Source organism: Gallinula chloropus (assembly GCF_964237585.1).
Source record: "Gallinula chloropus genome assembly, chromosome: 7".
Taxonomy (NCBI): domain Eukaryota; kingdom Metazoa; phylum Chordata; class Aves; order Gruiformes; family Rallidae; genus Gallinula; species Gallinula chloropus.
The window spans coordinates 18,174,470-18,190,004 of NC_140092.1; the positions used below are offsets into that span (position 1 = coordinate 18,174,470).

General features: G+C 43.7%; 1 protein-coding gene across 1 annotated transcript in view; it reads left to right on the forward strand.

Moving 5' to 3' along the window:
- The window catches only part of PDGFRA (platelet derived growth factor receptor alpha), a gene marked incomplete at its 3' end in the record, with an annotated part of 33,597 nt that overhangs the window by 16,098 nt on the left and 1,964 nt on the right, over nucleotides 1-15,535 (forward strand). The window contains exons 10-21 of the mRNA XM_084266934.1: nucleotides 3,106-3,299; nucleotides 3,750-3,844; nucleotides 3,955-4,087; nucleotides 7,952-8,056; nucleotides 8,729-8,839; nucleotides 9,112-9,265; nucleotides 10,491-10,657; nucleotides 11,780-11,895; nucleotides 12,476-12,598; nucleotides 13,211-13,322; nucleotides 15,106-15,205; nucleotides 15,329-15,434. Coding sequence (XP_084123060.1) covers nucleotides 3,106-3,299; nucleotides 3,750-3,844; nucleotides 3,955-4,087; nucleotides 7,952-8,056; nucleotides 8,729-8,839; nucleotides 9,112-9,265; nucleotides 10,491-10,657; nucleotides 11,780-11,895; nucleotides 12,476-12,598; nucleotides 13,211-13,322; nucleotides 15,106-15,205; nucleotides 15,329-15,434 — 1,516 coding nt within the window. The remainder of the gene's footprint in view (nucleotides 1-3,105; nucleotides 3,300-3,749; nucleotides 3,845-3,954; nucleotides 4,088-7,951; nucleotides 8,057-8,728; nucleotides 8,840-9,111; nucleotides 9,266-10,490; nucleotides 10,658-11,779; nucleotides 11,896-12,475; nucleotides 12,599-13,210; nucleotides 13,323-15,105; nucleotides 15,206-15,328; nucleotides 15,435-15,535) is intronic.

Sequence of the window (15,535 nt, forward strand, 5' to 3'; positions counted from 1 at the left end):
TCATTCTGTAGGCGAAGACACAATGCATCAATCCAGGAGGTTTCTCTCTGAAAAGCGTTGTCTTCAATAAGGAAATTCAGTAGACTTCACAGTCCTGGTTTGAATAAGAATCTCAAGGACTTGCTGTCGCTCCAGCAAAGGAGTTCTTCTAATTTCACAGATAGCTCCGTCTGCCACATTAACACTCTTGCATGTTTCTAAACTTTCACTTGTAATTATTTCAAGAGTGTGGAAGATGTGTGTGTGCTTCCTGACACAGCTGCCGAATGAGTCATCTAGGGAAGGAGCCCTGCTGGACCTGTTGTTTGCGAACAGAGAGGGATTTGTGGGTGATGTCATGGTTGGAGGATGTCTTGGGCATAGCAATGACAAAATTATAGTGTTTTTGATTCTCGGAGAAGTAAGGAGAGGGGTTAGCAGAACCTTGGACTTGTTGTCCGAGTCCCTCGTGAGGCATTCCTGAAGGGCAATGGAGTCCAGGAAGGCTGGATGTTCTTCAAGAAGGAAATTTTAAAAGAGTAGGAGCAAGCTGTCCTCATGTGATGAAAGACTAGCTGGCAGGGAAGACCAGCCTGGCTGAACAGAGGGTCTTGGCTGGAGCTCAGGAAAAAACAGACTTTATGATCTTTGGAAGAAGGGGCAGGCAACTCAGGAGGACTACCAGGATGTTGTGAGGTTACACAGGGAGAAAATTATAAGGGCCCAAGCCCAACTAGAACTTAATCTGGCTACTGCTGTAAAAGACAATAAAAATGGTTCTATAAATACTTTAGCAACAAAAGGAAGGCTAAGGAGAATCTCCATCCTTCATTGGATGTGGGGGGAAAACAGTGACAAAGGCTGAGGAAAAAGCTTAATGTTTTCTTTTCCCTAATTTTTAACAGTAAGACCAGGCCTGGGTACCCAGCCCTCTGAGTAGGAAGACAGGGATGTGGGCTGGAACAAAGCCCCCATAATCTGAGGGGAAATGGACCTTATACACCACTTAGACACACACAAGTGTTGGGGTCCAGATGGGATATACCTAAGAGTACTGAAAGACCAGGCAGAAGTGCTCAGCAAGCCGCTTTCCATCATTCATCAGCAGTCCTGGCTAGCTGGGGAGATTACAGTTGCCTGGATGTTAGCATATGTGACACCCATCTATAAGAAATGCTAGAAGGAAGATCTGGGGAAATACAGGCCTGTCAGTTTGGCCTTTGTGCTGGGTAAGGTAATGGAGCAGATCAGCTTGAGTGCTATCACACAGCACACACAGAAAACCAGCTGATCAGACCCAAGCAACCATAGCTTTATGGAAGTCAGGTCCTGCTGATTAATCTGATTTCCTTCTATGAGAAGGTGACCCACTTAGTGGATGAGGGAGAGACTGTGGATGTTGTCTACCCGGACTTTAGTAAAGCCTTTGACACCTTTTCCCACAATATTCTCCTGAAGAAACTGGCTGCTTCTAGCTTGTATGGGCATAGGTTTCACTGGGTTAAAAACTGGCTGGATGGCCAGGTCCAAAGACTTGTGGTGAATGGAGTTAAATCCAGTCACAAGTGGCGTTCCCCAGGGCTTACTATGGGGCCAGTTCTCTTTAATATCAATGGTCTTGACAAGGCGATCGAGTGTACCCTCAGTCAGTTTGCAGACCACAGTTGGGTGGGAGTGTTGATTTGCTTGAGGGTAGGAAGGCCCTACAGAGGTATCTGGACAGGCTGGATCAATGGGCCAAGGCCAAGTGTATGAGGTTCAACAAGGCTCAGTGCTGGGTCCTGCTCTTGGGTCACAACAACCCCCTGCAACACTACAGGCTCAGGGAAGAGTGGATGGAAAGCTGCCTGGTGGAAAAGAACCAGTGGAAAAGAACTCCCTTGTCGGTCAACAGCTGGCTGAAAATGAGCTAGCAGCATGACCCAGTGGCCAAGAAGGCCAGCAGCACCCTGGCTTGTGTTAGAAACCGTGTGGCCAGTGGGACTAGGGAGGTCATAGTCCCCCTGTACTCAGCTCCTGTGAGGCCACACCTCAAGTACTGTGTTCAGTTTTGTGCCTCTCACTACAAGAAGGGCCTTGAGGCGCTGGAGCGTGTCCAGAGCAGAGCAACAAAGCTGGTGAAGGGTCTGGAACACAACTCTTAAGAGCAGTGGCTGAGAGAACTGGGGTTGTTTTGTCCTGGAGAAAGGGAGGCTGAGGAGATACCTTACTGCTCTCAACAACTAACTGAAAGGAGGTTGTAGTGAGTTGGGGGTTGGTGTCTCCTCCCACGTAATAAGCAACAGGACAAGAGGAAATGGCCTCAAATTGTGTGCTAGAGGCAGGGGGGTGGGGGGGTTAGATTGGATGTTAGGAAAAATTATTCACTGAGAGGTTTGTCAAGCACTGGACAGGCTGCCCAGGGAAGTGGCTGAGTCACCATCCCTGGAGGTATTCAGAAGACGTGTACATGTGGTACTTAGTGACATGGTTTAGTGATGGATTTAGTGCTAGATTAACAGTTGGATTTGATGATCTTAAAGGTCTTTTCCAACCAAAACAATTCTATTATTATATGATTCTACAATTATAATTTTCACCTTCGAAGTATTTTAGATGTGGAGTAATTACTCCCATTTTTGCTAGTTCTGGACTGGCTCCTTTTGTGGCTGCTGAGAGTCAGGGTTTTCCCTGTAAGCTTATCCACCAGGCACAGTGACACCATACATGGAAGGAAGCTAAGAGCCTTGGGCACCTCCCAGGTGTCTTCTGCTCTCATTGTATTAAAATTTCTTGCTGCCTGGTGGGATGATTTTCCTCCTAGTGCTGCCCCAGGGTACATCACTCAGGATTCAAGGAGAGAGATCCATTGAGTACTATAAGTTTGTGGGATACCAAGCTCTGTCTGTACCAAACCTGCCAGGCTGCATTGTCAGGTCCTCAAAGTGGCATCAATAATGAGGATCACATGGCAAATTATTCCAAGGGAAGAAAGACATAGGCTTTTCATAGAGGTGGTCTTAAGCATTTCTGGTCTTTACAATGACTGTTGTCAGAAATAAAAGTAAAGATGATTCCTGTTCTGTTCATTCTTCTTTATCCATACTTATGTCCAACTCCCATTTCGCCCGTTATTCTTCTCTGCAGGTGCAGCAATGACACCTCATGGACTCTTTTGACTAGCAATATCTCTGATATACACATGGAAGCCCACCTGGATGAGAAAAACATGGTGGAAAGCCAGGTGACCTTCCAGAAGGTAGAGGAAACCCTGGCTGTGCGATGTGTGGCAAGGAATGACCTTGGTGCTGTTACTCGGGAACTGAAGCTTGTGGCTCCCAGTGAGTTTGCTTTCTCCTTCTGTGAAATTACAGCAGGCAGTTTGATCCCTCTCTGACATATACCAGTTTAGTACAATTAGATAAAATATGAGTTGTTGCAGACAAAAATAAATGAAAATGGATTTTTTTTTCCACCCTGGACATCAGAGGATGAGGCATTCTACAGGTCTTTATGGCACATGTGTTTTACTTATTATGTGGTTCCATGATTAATTCTTTTCATTTCATGGCCATTGGGTACGAGATGTTCTTCTAGACAATCTCTGCATTTGGTTTTGAAACAGGAAGGCAGAGCAGCTCTGGGCTTGGAAAGACTTTTCCAGGCCCAGGAATTACTGCTGACACACCTGCAGGACATGAGAATGTGATGGTAGGGGAGGTGGGTGTCATGTATGTGTCATGTTCCTCATGGCTCAGGAGGAAAATATGATCTGTCTTTTTACTCCATAGCCCTGCGATCAGAACTAACAGTGGCTGCTGCAGTCTTAGTGCTTTTAGTGATTGTGATAATTTCACTGATTGTCCTGGTCATCATATGGAAACAGGTAACGTAGAGAAGTATTTCCGTTTGGATGCTGAGCCCTGCTAGGCTTTGATCTGCTCTGAAGTCAAGCAAAGGACTTATGGTTGTTTCTGCATTTTGTGTGCTTTGCAGAAGCCGAGGTATGAGATTAGATGGAGAGTCATTGAGTCTATCAGCCCTGACGGCCACGAATACATTTATGTGGACCCAATGCAATTGCCTTATGACTCCAGATGGGAGTTTCCTCGAGACGGGTTAGTGCTTGGTAAGTTTCCTTTAAGGGACTAATCCCATCCTTCTCTGGGGAGAACGACGATTAAGGACAACTGTGAGGTCTCTCCTATTGGGATTTGTGATGTAACTCATGGCCATGAAGTCTGTACCTCTCTGTTCTCTTCTGTTCTCCTACCACATCCTTGCCTTCTCCAGTGGTGTCAGCCTTGAGCTCCTTGCGCTAGCATCTCTCACACCTCTGTTCTAGCTCCCCTCCGTGTGCCTCACATGCCATGCCCAACTCCACACGGCTCAGGCAGCCTTTCCCAGCATTGCATTTCTTCTTCGACACTCAGCTCTGCTAAGGCACCCACAGGAAGCTCATTAGCATTTTTTTACTTGCAAGATGTTTATACTCTTCTGTATAGAGGCCAAGGAAAATCTGCAAGTAGTTACACGGTTTTATTATTTTTTACAGTATGAATTCATGATGTGCATATATCAGTGCTGAGTCCATAACTTATTCTTGTGGTTACTCTCCTTTTTCCTTCCCCTTGAGCTTCTTGCTTTGTTATCCCTGCACTGGAGTTCATATAGATTTCAGTTAGTAATTATTTCTTCAGGACTGGCCTAATTTGTCATTTATATCAATCACAAGTGTAACGATTGTAGAGTAGACAATTACAGAATCACAGAATCACTAGGTTGGAAAAGACTTTTGAGATCATTGAGTCCAACCATTCCTGTCCTCTACTAAACTGTACCCCTAAGCACCTCAGCTACCTGCGTTTTAAATACATCCAGGGTCGGTGACTCAACCCCCTCCCTGTGCAGCCTGTTCCAATGCCCAACCCTTTCAGTGAAGAACTTTTTCCCAATGTCTAATCTGAACCTTCCCTGGCGCTGCTTGTGTCAGTTCCCCCTCATCCTATCACCTGTAGCTTGGGTGAAGAGTTGGGTCTCCAGAGTTTGCTCTACCCAGATAGTGCTTTAAATCCACAGGGCATTCCTCTCTTGGATGTATGGGTGCACAAGTTGTATACAAAAAAATACAGAAGAACACAACTAAAGATGTTTTATGTTTGATGTATTTTAAGAAACACCCTCCCCCCCTCCCCCCCCACTGTAGCTCTCCTTCCCCCATCACAGAGAAAGAATTAATGTTAATTCTTAAAAGAAGAGGCACAAAAAATTCTGATTCAGGAATGATATCCTTTAATTAAATTCATGTTGCTAATTGAAAACTAGAGGAGGGTGCATATTTAATTGAATTATTTTATTACAACCCAGACTTTAATTATATGCCTAAATAGGATTTGTCAGATCTGAGCTGTTAACAGACCACCACTGTGACTTTGTCTCCCTCTGAGTCATGAACACCGGCATCCTTCAATGCCTTCCTGTTTATACATATATTCAGCATAGTCAGTGCTTTAAAAACTACGGCTGCATGTCCCTCTGGTGATTTTGGGTTGTGTAAGCTCCTCCTGACACAGTTAACATTTATCTGCTAGCAGTTTTGCACTAAGAAATGCTGGCTGGTGGGGACCTCTTTTGTTTCTGGGGCTGCTAAGTCTGGTTTGTGTGGGTTTTCTCTTGTGGAAGTGGGAGAAGGCAGCAAAGCAATTACACCTTTAGCTGAAGGAGGCTCTGAAGCAGGATACAGACCCATTTTGGCTCATCCAGACAAGTGTTTTACATCCTAGCTGTGCAAGCCAGCTGGCATTTGTTTGTTTTTCTAGCTAGTAGTGCCTGGAATAGAGTGCTGGGTTAAATGCCAGCTCTGAATGTTGGCTGGCTGGAGTTTCAATTGACAAATTTGGGTTACACTGCAAATTTCCCTTCACTATTGTCCCTCTACCATGTATGCTGCACTTTGCTGTTTAATTTCACAGTGAAATTTTGGCCAGAGATGCATCCAGCTGAGATGGTTGTGTCTGGAGCAAATTTACAGACTTCACCTTTGTATTTATGTCCCCCCAAGCACAAAACCAGCACTTCCCCGAAAGGCTCAGCAGATAAGCTCTGTGGATGGGTACAGAGGCTGAAATAGCTCTCACCTGCAAGCGTGGTCGCTCCACTAGTTTGAGGAGCCTTGAGCTGCTGTGTCTGCACAGGAGAAGCAGCCGCTCCTTCTCCAACAGACAGGTCACAGCAGTGCCTTTATGCTAGGAAAAGTAAATGCACGCTGTAATTTTGGGCTCCACTGAAGGCCTTGACAACAAGAATGCGATGGCATTAGGGATGGCTCCAGCTCTTAAGCAGTCAGCTCCCACCTGGCTCCAAATTTCAAGTGTAAAACACATGGGGGGCTTGGGCTGTGTCTGTGGAGAGGGGTGAAAAGGTGAAAGAGGAGCAATCACTCCCCGCCACTCCGTAAGGGCTCTCACTGTCTCCACGTGCACCCTGTCTCAGCAGAGGTGATGGAAAGGGAGATGTGTGCCTCGTGAGCAGCCGACAATATGGTTTGGGGAGGAATTGGCTTGTGAAGACAAGAAGATCAAGGAGCAGCAGAAAATGCCATCACATTCTGAAGGGCTGCATCCTGCCATGTGGCTCCCAGACCTTCATTCTGAAAAGTTTCAGGGGCCAAATTTCAGACTCAGGTTGTTTGAATTAGTCTGAAATTTAGTGGGAAGCTTTCTCACATCCTGACTGGGAAGAATAACCTTTGGAGCACAGGAATCTTGAAAAGAAATTGCAGAGTTTTTGTGTGCATGACAAACTGTGCTGTCATAGTCTTGGAGAAGTTCTTCAGTGGTAACTCATCTAAGCATGCATTAACTGTTTATTGTGCTTGTTAATGATCGAGATAGCATTTGGCTGGAAATTTTATTTTCAGAGTGTGCATACAATAAAAATGGGGGCTGTAGCTAGAGGATAACAGAAACATATGGCACTGCATGCCAGATAACACCTTCAGAAACGTAAAGGAGGCAAGTTCAAACTGCAAATGGATGCCAAAGGAAAAAAAAAAGCCATATATTTCCATAGTAAAAGTCACTATTTTCTCTTCCTGTGCTGGAAGATAAAAAGTAACATAAAATAAAAAGACAGTTTTCAGGAATATGAAAATACCCTGGAATCTGGAGCTTGTACATAGGTTTGTTCATTGAGCAAGCATCCCCCTAAAACTGGGTCTTCGGTATGGAACCTAAGAAATGCAGTAGTTTGGGGTATGTTCATACAGTTTGTATTTCTCTAAAATTTTGCTCAATCTGTACATAATTCTTTTGCACACTGTATCCATATCAGCAGACAGGATATGATAATCCAAAATTTTTGTCTTAAATTGATTTGTGGGAAGAGTAGAGTGTGTAGAAACATTAGCCATCTCATGGCAGCACTTGGAAATCTGCAATAAAATTTATTCAAGCATATGAAACACACTTGTACATTAAACTTCAGAGGAGTTCCCCCTCATATGTGGCCAACATGTATTTCGGCTTCTTGCAGATCACTGAGGGTCCTGCCTATTTCAAAATATGCTGCTGATATGCTTCAGTCTGTCTTACTGCTAGATGTATCCAACATTAATGTAACAGCCCAAAACTACAGCTAAGAGTCCAAATCAGATTTTTAAGTAAAGGGCACAATTGTAGCATAGTCAGGTGCTGATTGAGTCTGAAGAGTCAACTGCAATGTAGGAGAATCCTTGATTAGAGAGGGTTAAGTGAGGGTGGCAAGGCAGAACAGGAGGCAAATTTGGATGAGTTGAGCTGTTTCTAAGTGTCCCTTACAAGCTCCAGATGTGATCCAGTAATAACACCACCAACAGCTATAACAATCCCAGGGGTCTGGCTAAGTGAGCGTTCTCATGCTGTGCAAGAACCACAACCTGTAGAGGAATGGCAGTGGGAAACAAGGTAAATTGCTGTTACTTTCTGAAATAAATAATGCTCTCCCTTGTGTTCAGGTCGAATCCTCGGTTCTGGTGCCTTTGGAAAAGTAGTTGAAGGGACTGCATATGGACTGAGTCGCTCTCAACCGGTGATGAAAGTAGCTGTGAAGATGCTGAAACGTAAGTCGTTGCAGTTTCATTTCCCAAGCTAGACAGTGCATGTTCCTGTGGGGTTACTTACACACTGCTTGTCTATAAATAGCTTCTCCATACCTAAAGTTGAAAATTAACTAAGGAATGACTGAAATTTAAAATTATATCTTAGATGGCTTCATGGTGTTTTCAGTAGTCAGGCTTATGAAAACATCCAAAATTTGGTTTTGGCTGTATGGACCATTGCAGCCATGGTAACTGTTTAGAAAAAGATAAAATAACCATGAATGTTTCTGAATAAGTGAAAGCAGTATGACAGAGCAGAAGTAAGCAGGTCTTGTGTAAGAATTTGAAGTTCACTGAAGATTCCCCATTAGGGAGCTGAGAATCTGATGCGATGATTCTGGAGGAGCCATGAGGACCTTTCTTGTGTTGAAACAAGAAGCTTGTAAACTGCCAGCTGGGCAATTCACTGTACCCCTGGAGAGGGGCAAACAGACTGGGTCAGTTATTGAGCTGCATCAGATGAGTTCTTTGTTAGTGATTTGTGACTCCTCTTCAAGTATCGAGAAAGTGCCTTGTCAATGTTGTTCAAGAAACTATAGTAGAATGCTCTAATGAGGCAAGTGAAGACAGATCATTTGCTATTGTGAAAAAGGTGATTGCTCTGACTGAGCGGCCAGTGTGGTTTTTCAACAGCTACAGCTAGATCCAGTGAAAAACAAGCACTCATGTCTGAACTGAAGATAATGACCCATCTCGGGCCCCACCTGAATATTGTGAATCTGCTTGGAGCTTGTACCAAATCAGGTGGGTTTGGCTGGCAGAATGGGTTTGTTATGGAGCCATTGTTCATTGCTTAATGATTGCACACAAGCCAAGGAAAGGATTTTAACAGTATAAACAAACCTCCTTTGTATGTGGTAGCAATTACGGTCATAACTTTGTAAATATATGAACTCCCAGTACTTTTTTTTGCATTTGATTTTCTATTATCTTTAGAGTCTTTTTCTTTTCTTTCTTGTTATTTTATTCAAAAAGGACCCTACTCATCAGTGCATTATTTTGCCATATATCACCAGGTCCTATTTACATCATCACTGAATACTGCTTTTATGGTGATTTGGTGAACTATCTGCATAAGAACAGGGACAATTTCCTGAGCCGACACCCAGAGAAGCCAAAGAAAGATTTGGATATCTTTGGGATGAACCCAGCTGATGAAAGCACAAGAAGGTGGGAGAAAGGGAAAAAACTCCTGCGACTTAAGGAAATGTCACAACTAAACCTGACTTCTTCTTGCTCTTTGATTCAGAGCCCTCTTTGATTCTTCTCATAAGACATTAATTTAGCAGATTTTGGATCACCGTGGGTTTTCTACAGATATCGATCACTTAGAGTCTTCCCTCAAAACGCTAGGCACATACTCATGGGAGCACACAATATGCACATTTTACAGACCTTTTAAACAAATTCCCCTCTGCCCCAGGTAGTTTAAGAGCTATATGGCTTAGAGAGAAAAAAATTCCTTACAGGACCCCAGCAGCCCTGCACCTGCCTCATTACGGGAACGACTCCCTGGAGCACACAGTTTCCTCCATCCCCGAGCTCTGTTCCTTCTTCCCTATCTGCTCTTGAAAGAAAGTACAGCCCAATGTTCTTTTCTGGAGAAACACCATTTTGCCTTTAACCACACAAATTTTAAAAGTCCAGCACATCTACCAGGTTTTCTTGTGTCCCTGTTTGGGGAATTTCTATTGCTTAAACCCCTTCCCTTCAAACAACCTGGCACAGTTTGTTCTTTAAGCTCAAGGACTCTCCTTGAGTACCTATCAATGGCTTAGCTGTTTCCTTATGGTTAATGCTCATCCCATAGCTTTTTCCAGATGATGGTGGAAGAAGCTTGTCATCATACATCCAACAATAAAGTGATGTCATAAAATTAGCCAGGATATAGAAGATGAACAGGGATTCCTTCAAAAAATTTCCTCTCAGGCAAATAGACCAGCTGACTTGGTAGCCGAGTACAGACAAGGCTATTCATTTGAGCATGGCTTTGCTCAGCAGGATTGGACTTGGTGTTTGGGTGAATAAATTACATCTTTCATTGGGAATACCTTGAACTAAAAGCTCTACATCCTAATTCCTGAATTCAGTGGGATTTTGGGGAAGTTAGACAATACCTGTTTTCATACTTGACTATTGACAAAAGGGTAAGTCTGAAGGACTTGTGTTTGACTACAGTGACGTATGGTAATACGTTCTAATATGTGGTGATACACGGCCATGTAGTAACACATGATCTTTATGTATTGCCTGGGAAGAAGTCACCTTTTACACTTGTATTTCCCAGTATTACAGTTACGTACCATGAGAGCAAAGTTAGATCTACAGGATGCCATGGCAGGGAAGTCACCCAGGCAATACTAGCTGATACGCCTGTATTTTTTTCCAATTTCAGTTACGTGATATTGTCATTTGAAAATACTGGGGAATACATGGACATGAAACAAGCTGATACCACTCAGTATGTGCCAATGCTGGAAAGGAAGGAGGGATCTAAGTACTCGGACATCCAGAGATCTGTGTATGATCGGCCTGCTTCATATAAGAAGAAATCTATGTCAGGTAACGTAGAATCACCCCTTCTGCACGCATCATTAGTACAAATAGTTCTGGCATTAACACAGACCTTATCTTTGCCCTCTATGATATGGATGCAAACTGCTTCTGTATGCATGTGAGCATAAACTGTAAGCTAAAAGCTGATGCTTGTGACCTTTGTTACGCTCTGGGGAGAGGGGTGCGTGCTCCCCAGGGCAGAAGGGTTCCAGCCAGGTATTTGCTTCCATGCCAAAGGGCTGAGCAGCTGTGCTCTGCAGCGGGGCTGTGGGCGCTCTTCAGAGGCAGTGATTTTATTCACCCTGTAGTTTGCAAGATTTTGAGCAAAAAGCAGTGAACAATAATAATAGCCATTTATATTGCTCTGTTTCCACTTACATTTCACATTAGCTGACACTTACCAAATGCAGAACACTCCCAAATACTTTCCTGGATTATGTAATGAAGATAATGAACGCATCCCATTCCCCGGCCCTGTTCTCACAAACCAAATATGCTTTGCTTTAAAAATAGGCACCGTCCCTGCTGCCTCTAGGCCTCAGAAACTGAACCATATCCAGCTCCAGATTTGCATGGCAGACTAATGCACTCATATTGCGCTCTAGGACAGTCGGGGTAAATGAATCACTGAGTTTTGACTGGGCATTTTGCTGACATCTTTCATAAGAAAAAAAAATAAGGTCTGTTGCCATAACATTCCTGACCCTTTTGCTGGTATTGGGTTAGTCCCAGTGAATACTTGCTGGGGAACACAACAGTGTTCAGAATGTACACGCATGCACAAAAACCTAATGAAGGCACCACCTCTAAATACATGATTTTGGTCTGCAAACAACCCGTATAAGGCTTCACACAGACACACACCCTTTTAACTGCACCTTTTCCTGCAATTTTCTGGGGGAAAAGATACAGGAGAAAAACCAAAACCTGTATTTCATACTGGGTGTTTTTAAGAATGCAGTAAGTGCCAGTGACTGACGTGGACAATAAAGTGGTTAGTTATGAAGAGACTGGTTTTGTCATGGCACTCGGTCGAAGTCTTCAGCTCAGAATCATGATAGGTAGGGGGAAATGAATGCTGCTTTCACACTCCATGGCACAAACACATTTTTCTCTGTTTTTCAATAGAATCAGAAGTCAAAAACCTCCTTTCAGATGACAGTTCCGAGGGCCTCAGTCTACTGGATTTGCTGAGCTTCACGTACCAGGTTGCGCGGGGAATGGAATTTTTGGCTTCTAAAAATGTAAGTGAATAAAATAGTAAGTAAAATGTAAGAAAGTGTAAAAATGTCTTCATCTCCAATTGTGGGTTTCAATTTAGAGTCTGAAGACATGACACAATGTAATATTCTTTTTGGGGTTGTAGACAGCTTTCTCACTTACCTGGAAACTGAAATCATCGTGGTTGGAAAAATAAGAGCAGCAGTCAGTGCTCCTCTCCTACTGCAGCCCACAATGTTCAGGGAGTCAGTGTGCCAGAGACAGTGGTGGGTCTAGGCAGGGTCTGGGTGGACAGTCCATACAGCCACAGGCTGGCAGGGTCAGAAACACAGATGTATCATTAGTGCATGGTGGGTGGAAGGGGAAAGGGTGGCATCACTTTTGTCTTTCTCCCCTTGCAGTGCATCTGCATGAGCCCTCACTGGTTCTGAGCGCTGGTGCCTCCCCACCCCTGTTAGCAGGGCAATACAGGTGCCTGTTGAGTAGAAGGTCCTGTCTAGACCGTGTCCAGAAAGTCAACAGATCTTTTTCAGGAATTTTTGCAAGAAAAATGCCCTCATGGAATTAGCATGTCCCTGAACAACTTAATTTCTCTCCATACAGTGTGTGCACCGTGACTTGGCAGCTCGTAATGTCCTCCTGGCTCAAGGAAAAATTGTGAAGATCTGTGACTTTGGGCTGGCTAGAGACATCATGCATGATTCCAACTACGTCTCCAAGGGCAGCGTACGTACTTAATCTCCCGAGCTCTGCTTTAACTGCAGTGAGAAGTGTCAGTTTTAAATGCTGTTTAATTTTCTTGCCATTCGGTGTTGGTTACACTAATTGACCATTGGGATGAATGCCCCCGAGAACAATTTTTCTTCAGTTCATCAATTCCTGTAAATCTCCTAATTCTGCTTGAAAGCTGAAAAGTACTTGGCCACACTTAATACTTCACAGGCTTAAATTTTAACTGGCAAGTTTTGTGACTGCATAAATTATTAAGGAACTGTCACTATCATATGCAGAGCAGTGACACATCAATCAATGACATATCAGATCTAGATCAGCAGTGCCAGCTTTTCTGTCATACCTTCAATCAGCCTGGTCAGTTGCTAGTAATAAAATTAGTGCAGTTATGGCTTAATTAGTTTTTGTGGGGAGGAAATAGGAGCATGGTTTATAATCCTGGGACCTTCCGTATTACAAGGAATTGAGGAAAAAACAGTAGCCAGGTTAACACAGCTTTCCTCATTAGAGAGAAGTTAATCCTGGCTGTCAAACAGCAGTTACAATGGGAAGTGCTTCTTTGATGACTAATCAGTGTGGTTTGGGGTTTCTTTGTTTTCGTTACAGACTTTCCTCCCGGTGAAATGGATGGCACCCGAAAGCATTTTTGACAATCTGTACACAACATTAAGTGATGTCTGGTCTTATGGCATTCTGCTGTGGGAAATATTTTCTCTTGGTATGTACTGTGAACACTTTCTTGTGTGCAGCGATTAAGCCTTTTTTTTTTCAGTTCAAGCTGTTCTACATAAAGCGTTTCAAATCCTACAGTAAAAATATACGTGTGAAATCAACTGTTAGCTATTCTTCTATAGGGGGTTTCAGATCCCAATTTTAGGTGTGAAGTAAAACGTCCATACTCTCACAAAATTCTCCCTAGAGGGTTTTTTTTGTGAGATACTTTTTTTTTTGGCTAGAAAACTGAAAGAACTGAGTGAAAAGCTTTTGTGGAAAAGTATTGGTGTCTCTGGGCCAGGATGGATTTTCTGGCTAATACGAGAAGGAACATGCTTCCTCGCCTTGCAACGTGGTGCCTCAGGCTGCAGCCCAGCCCAGCAGCTGGTTTGAAACGGTCTCTTCATACATGTTTCAAAAGAGCCCGTCTTAGTCCCATTACAGAATGAAAACAAATGCCAATCTTCTGGGATGCTGATTTCTCATTTCCAGGTCAGCCCTGTTCACACAGTTGGTTTATGGCAACGTAAAGTGGTTATGACAATGTATAGCAGTTACAGACAATATACAGTTCCCATCTGGGAACAGCCTGGCTCTTTCCTCAGCCTGATTAATTAGCCTCCCGGGTGGGTGGCTGGCCTGCTTCAGTAAGCGAGCATTGCCCAGAATTACTCTGAGCAGGATTAATCACGCCTGTATGGTATCCACTGCTGCCCCACAGCAACCCCAAGCCTAATGTTATTTTCTAGGGTAAGTTGTCATATAGCTACTTCTCAGAAAACAGCAGTTGCACCGCTCTTTATGGTATCGATTGCTGTAATCTCTGGGCATCGTAGGACCCTGTAAGCATCCATTCATCAGTATGCCTGGCAGGCATGAGAGTGCTGTTGGATAGGCTGGAAAGTGAGGCACAACTAAGCCTGTATTTCCCTGCCCTACCTGTAAGGAAGGGTCTGAAGCCTAGTTTTAGGTGAAAGTCCTGCTTTTGAAAGGGCTGAGGTTTCTGGAGTAATAGTATAGTATGACCCCTCCACCTGAAAAGATCTTTCTTGGCAAGCAAAACATCTGTGGTGTTTGTTAAGAAGGTCAACTTTGATGTCCTGCTGCAAGTGACTTCAGCCTGAATGATGCTTTCACACATCAGCGACAACTGAGGACGAGTGCAATGATGTCTGTATGCTGTGATCGCTTAACCCAGCCAGCCCAAGGGCCAAGCCCAAACTTCTTGTCAACCCATGCACCTGACATGTTGGTTGTTGTCTCAAGTTGGCTGCCCAGGTGGGAAGATGTGGATATGGAGGGAACTGTCTTGCACTAAGGCTTTGCCCTTATGAGTAACTCAGGCCACATCATTCTCAGCTGTTATGCAGGTGCCAGAGGCCATAAAACCAGACAGAGGAAGTGACTTGCTAAGGTCGTACAGAAAGTCAGTGGCAGAACAGAGCTGTGACCTCAGAGCTGCCAAACGCAGGCTGATGACCTGATCCTGGTATCGTCCAACCTCTGTGCCCCATCAATACATTCTATAAACACTATAAAGGGCTGTTTTTTTGTTTTTTTTTCTTTTCTGAATAGTACCTGCTTCAATCTTTCCTAGCCAACTTTTGACATCAGAGCTTAATGTGGTCAAGACAATAGCTTTGATGTGAAACATTGGCCAGGAAAGATTAATTTTAATGACATGTGAAACTGTAACAATTTTTGATATGAACAGCAAGACCGTGTTTGGGAACTCTGCATGGGTAGTCAAGTGCAGGGTAGTATTTTTTCTTCTTTTTTATCTGCAGGTGGCACACCATATCCTGGCATGATGGTTGATTCTACTTTCTACAATAAGATCAAGAGTGGATACCGAATGGCCAAACCTGATCACGCTACCAATGAAGTGTATGTGTGCCAATTTGGGTTTTCCACGCCTGGCCAGTCTCCAGGCAACTTTGGCTTTTGTTTCTGTTTGATTAGTCCTTTACCTTCACTAGTTGGTTAAATTGGCTTCCATCTTATCTGCAGGTATGAGATCATGGTGAAGTGCTGGAACAGCGAACCAGAGAAGAGACCTTCTTTTTACCACTTGAGTGAAATTGTGGAGAGCTTGTTGCCTGGAGAGTACAAAAAGGTTTGCTCCTTGGAATTTTCTCTGTGGTTTTTATATACTGTTTTAGATGGAATTATAAGTGTTATTCCAGCCATTAGAGCATGTCCTAACTCACATGAATT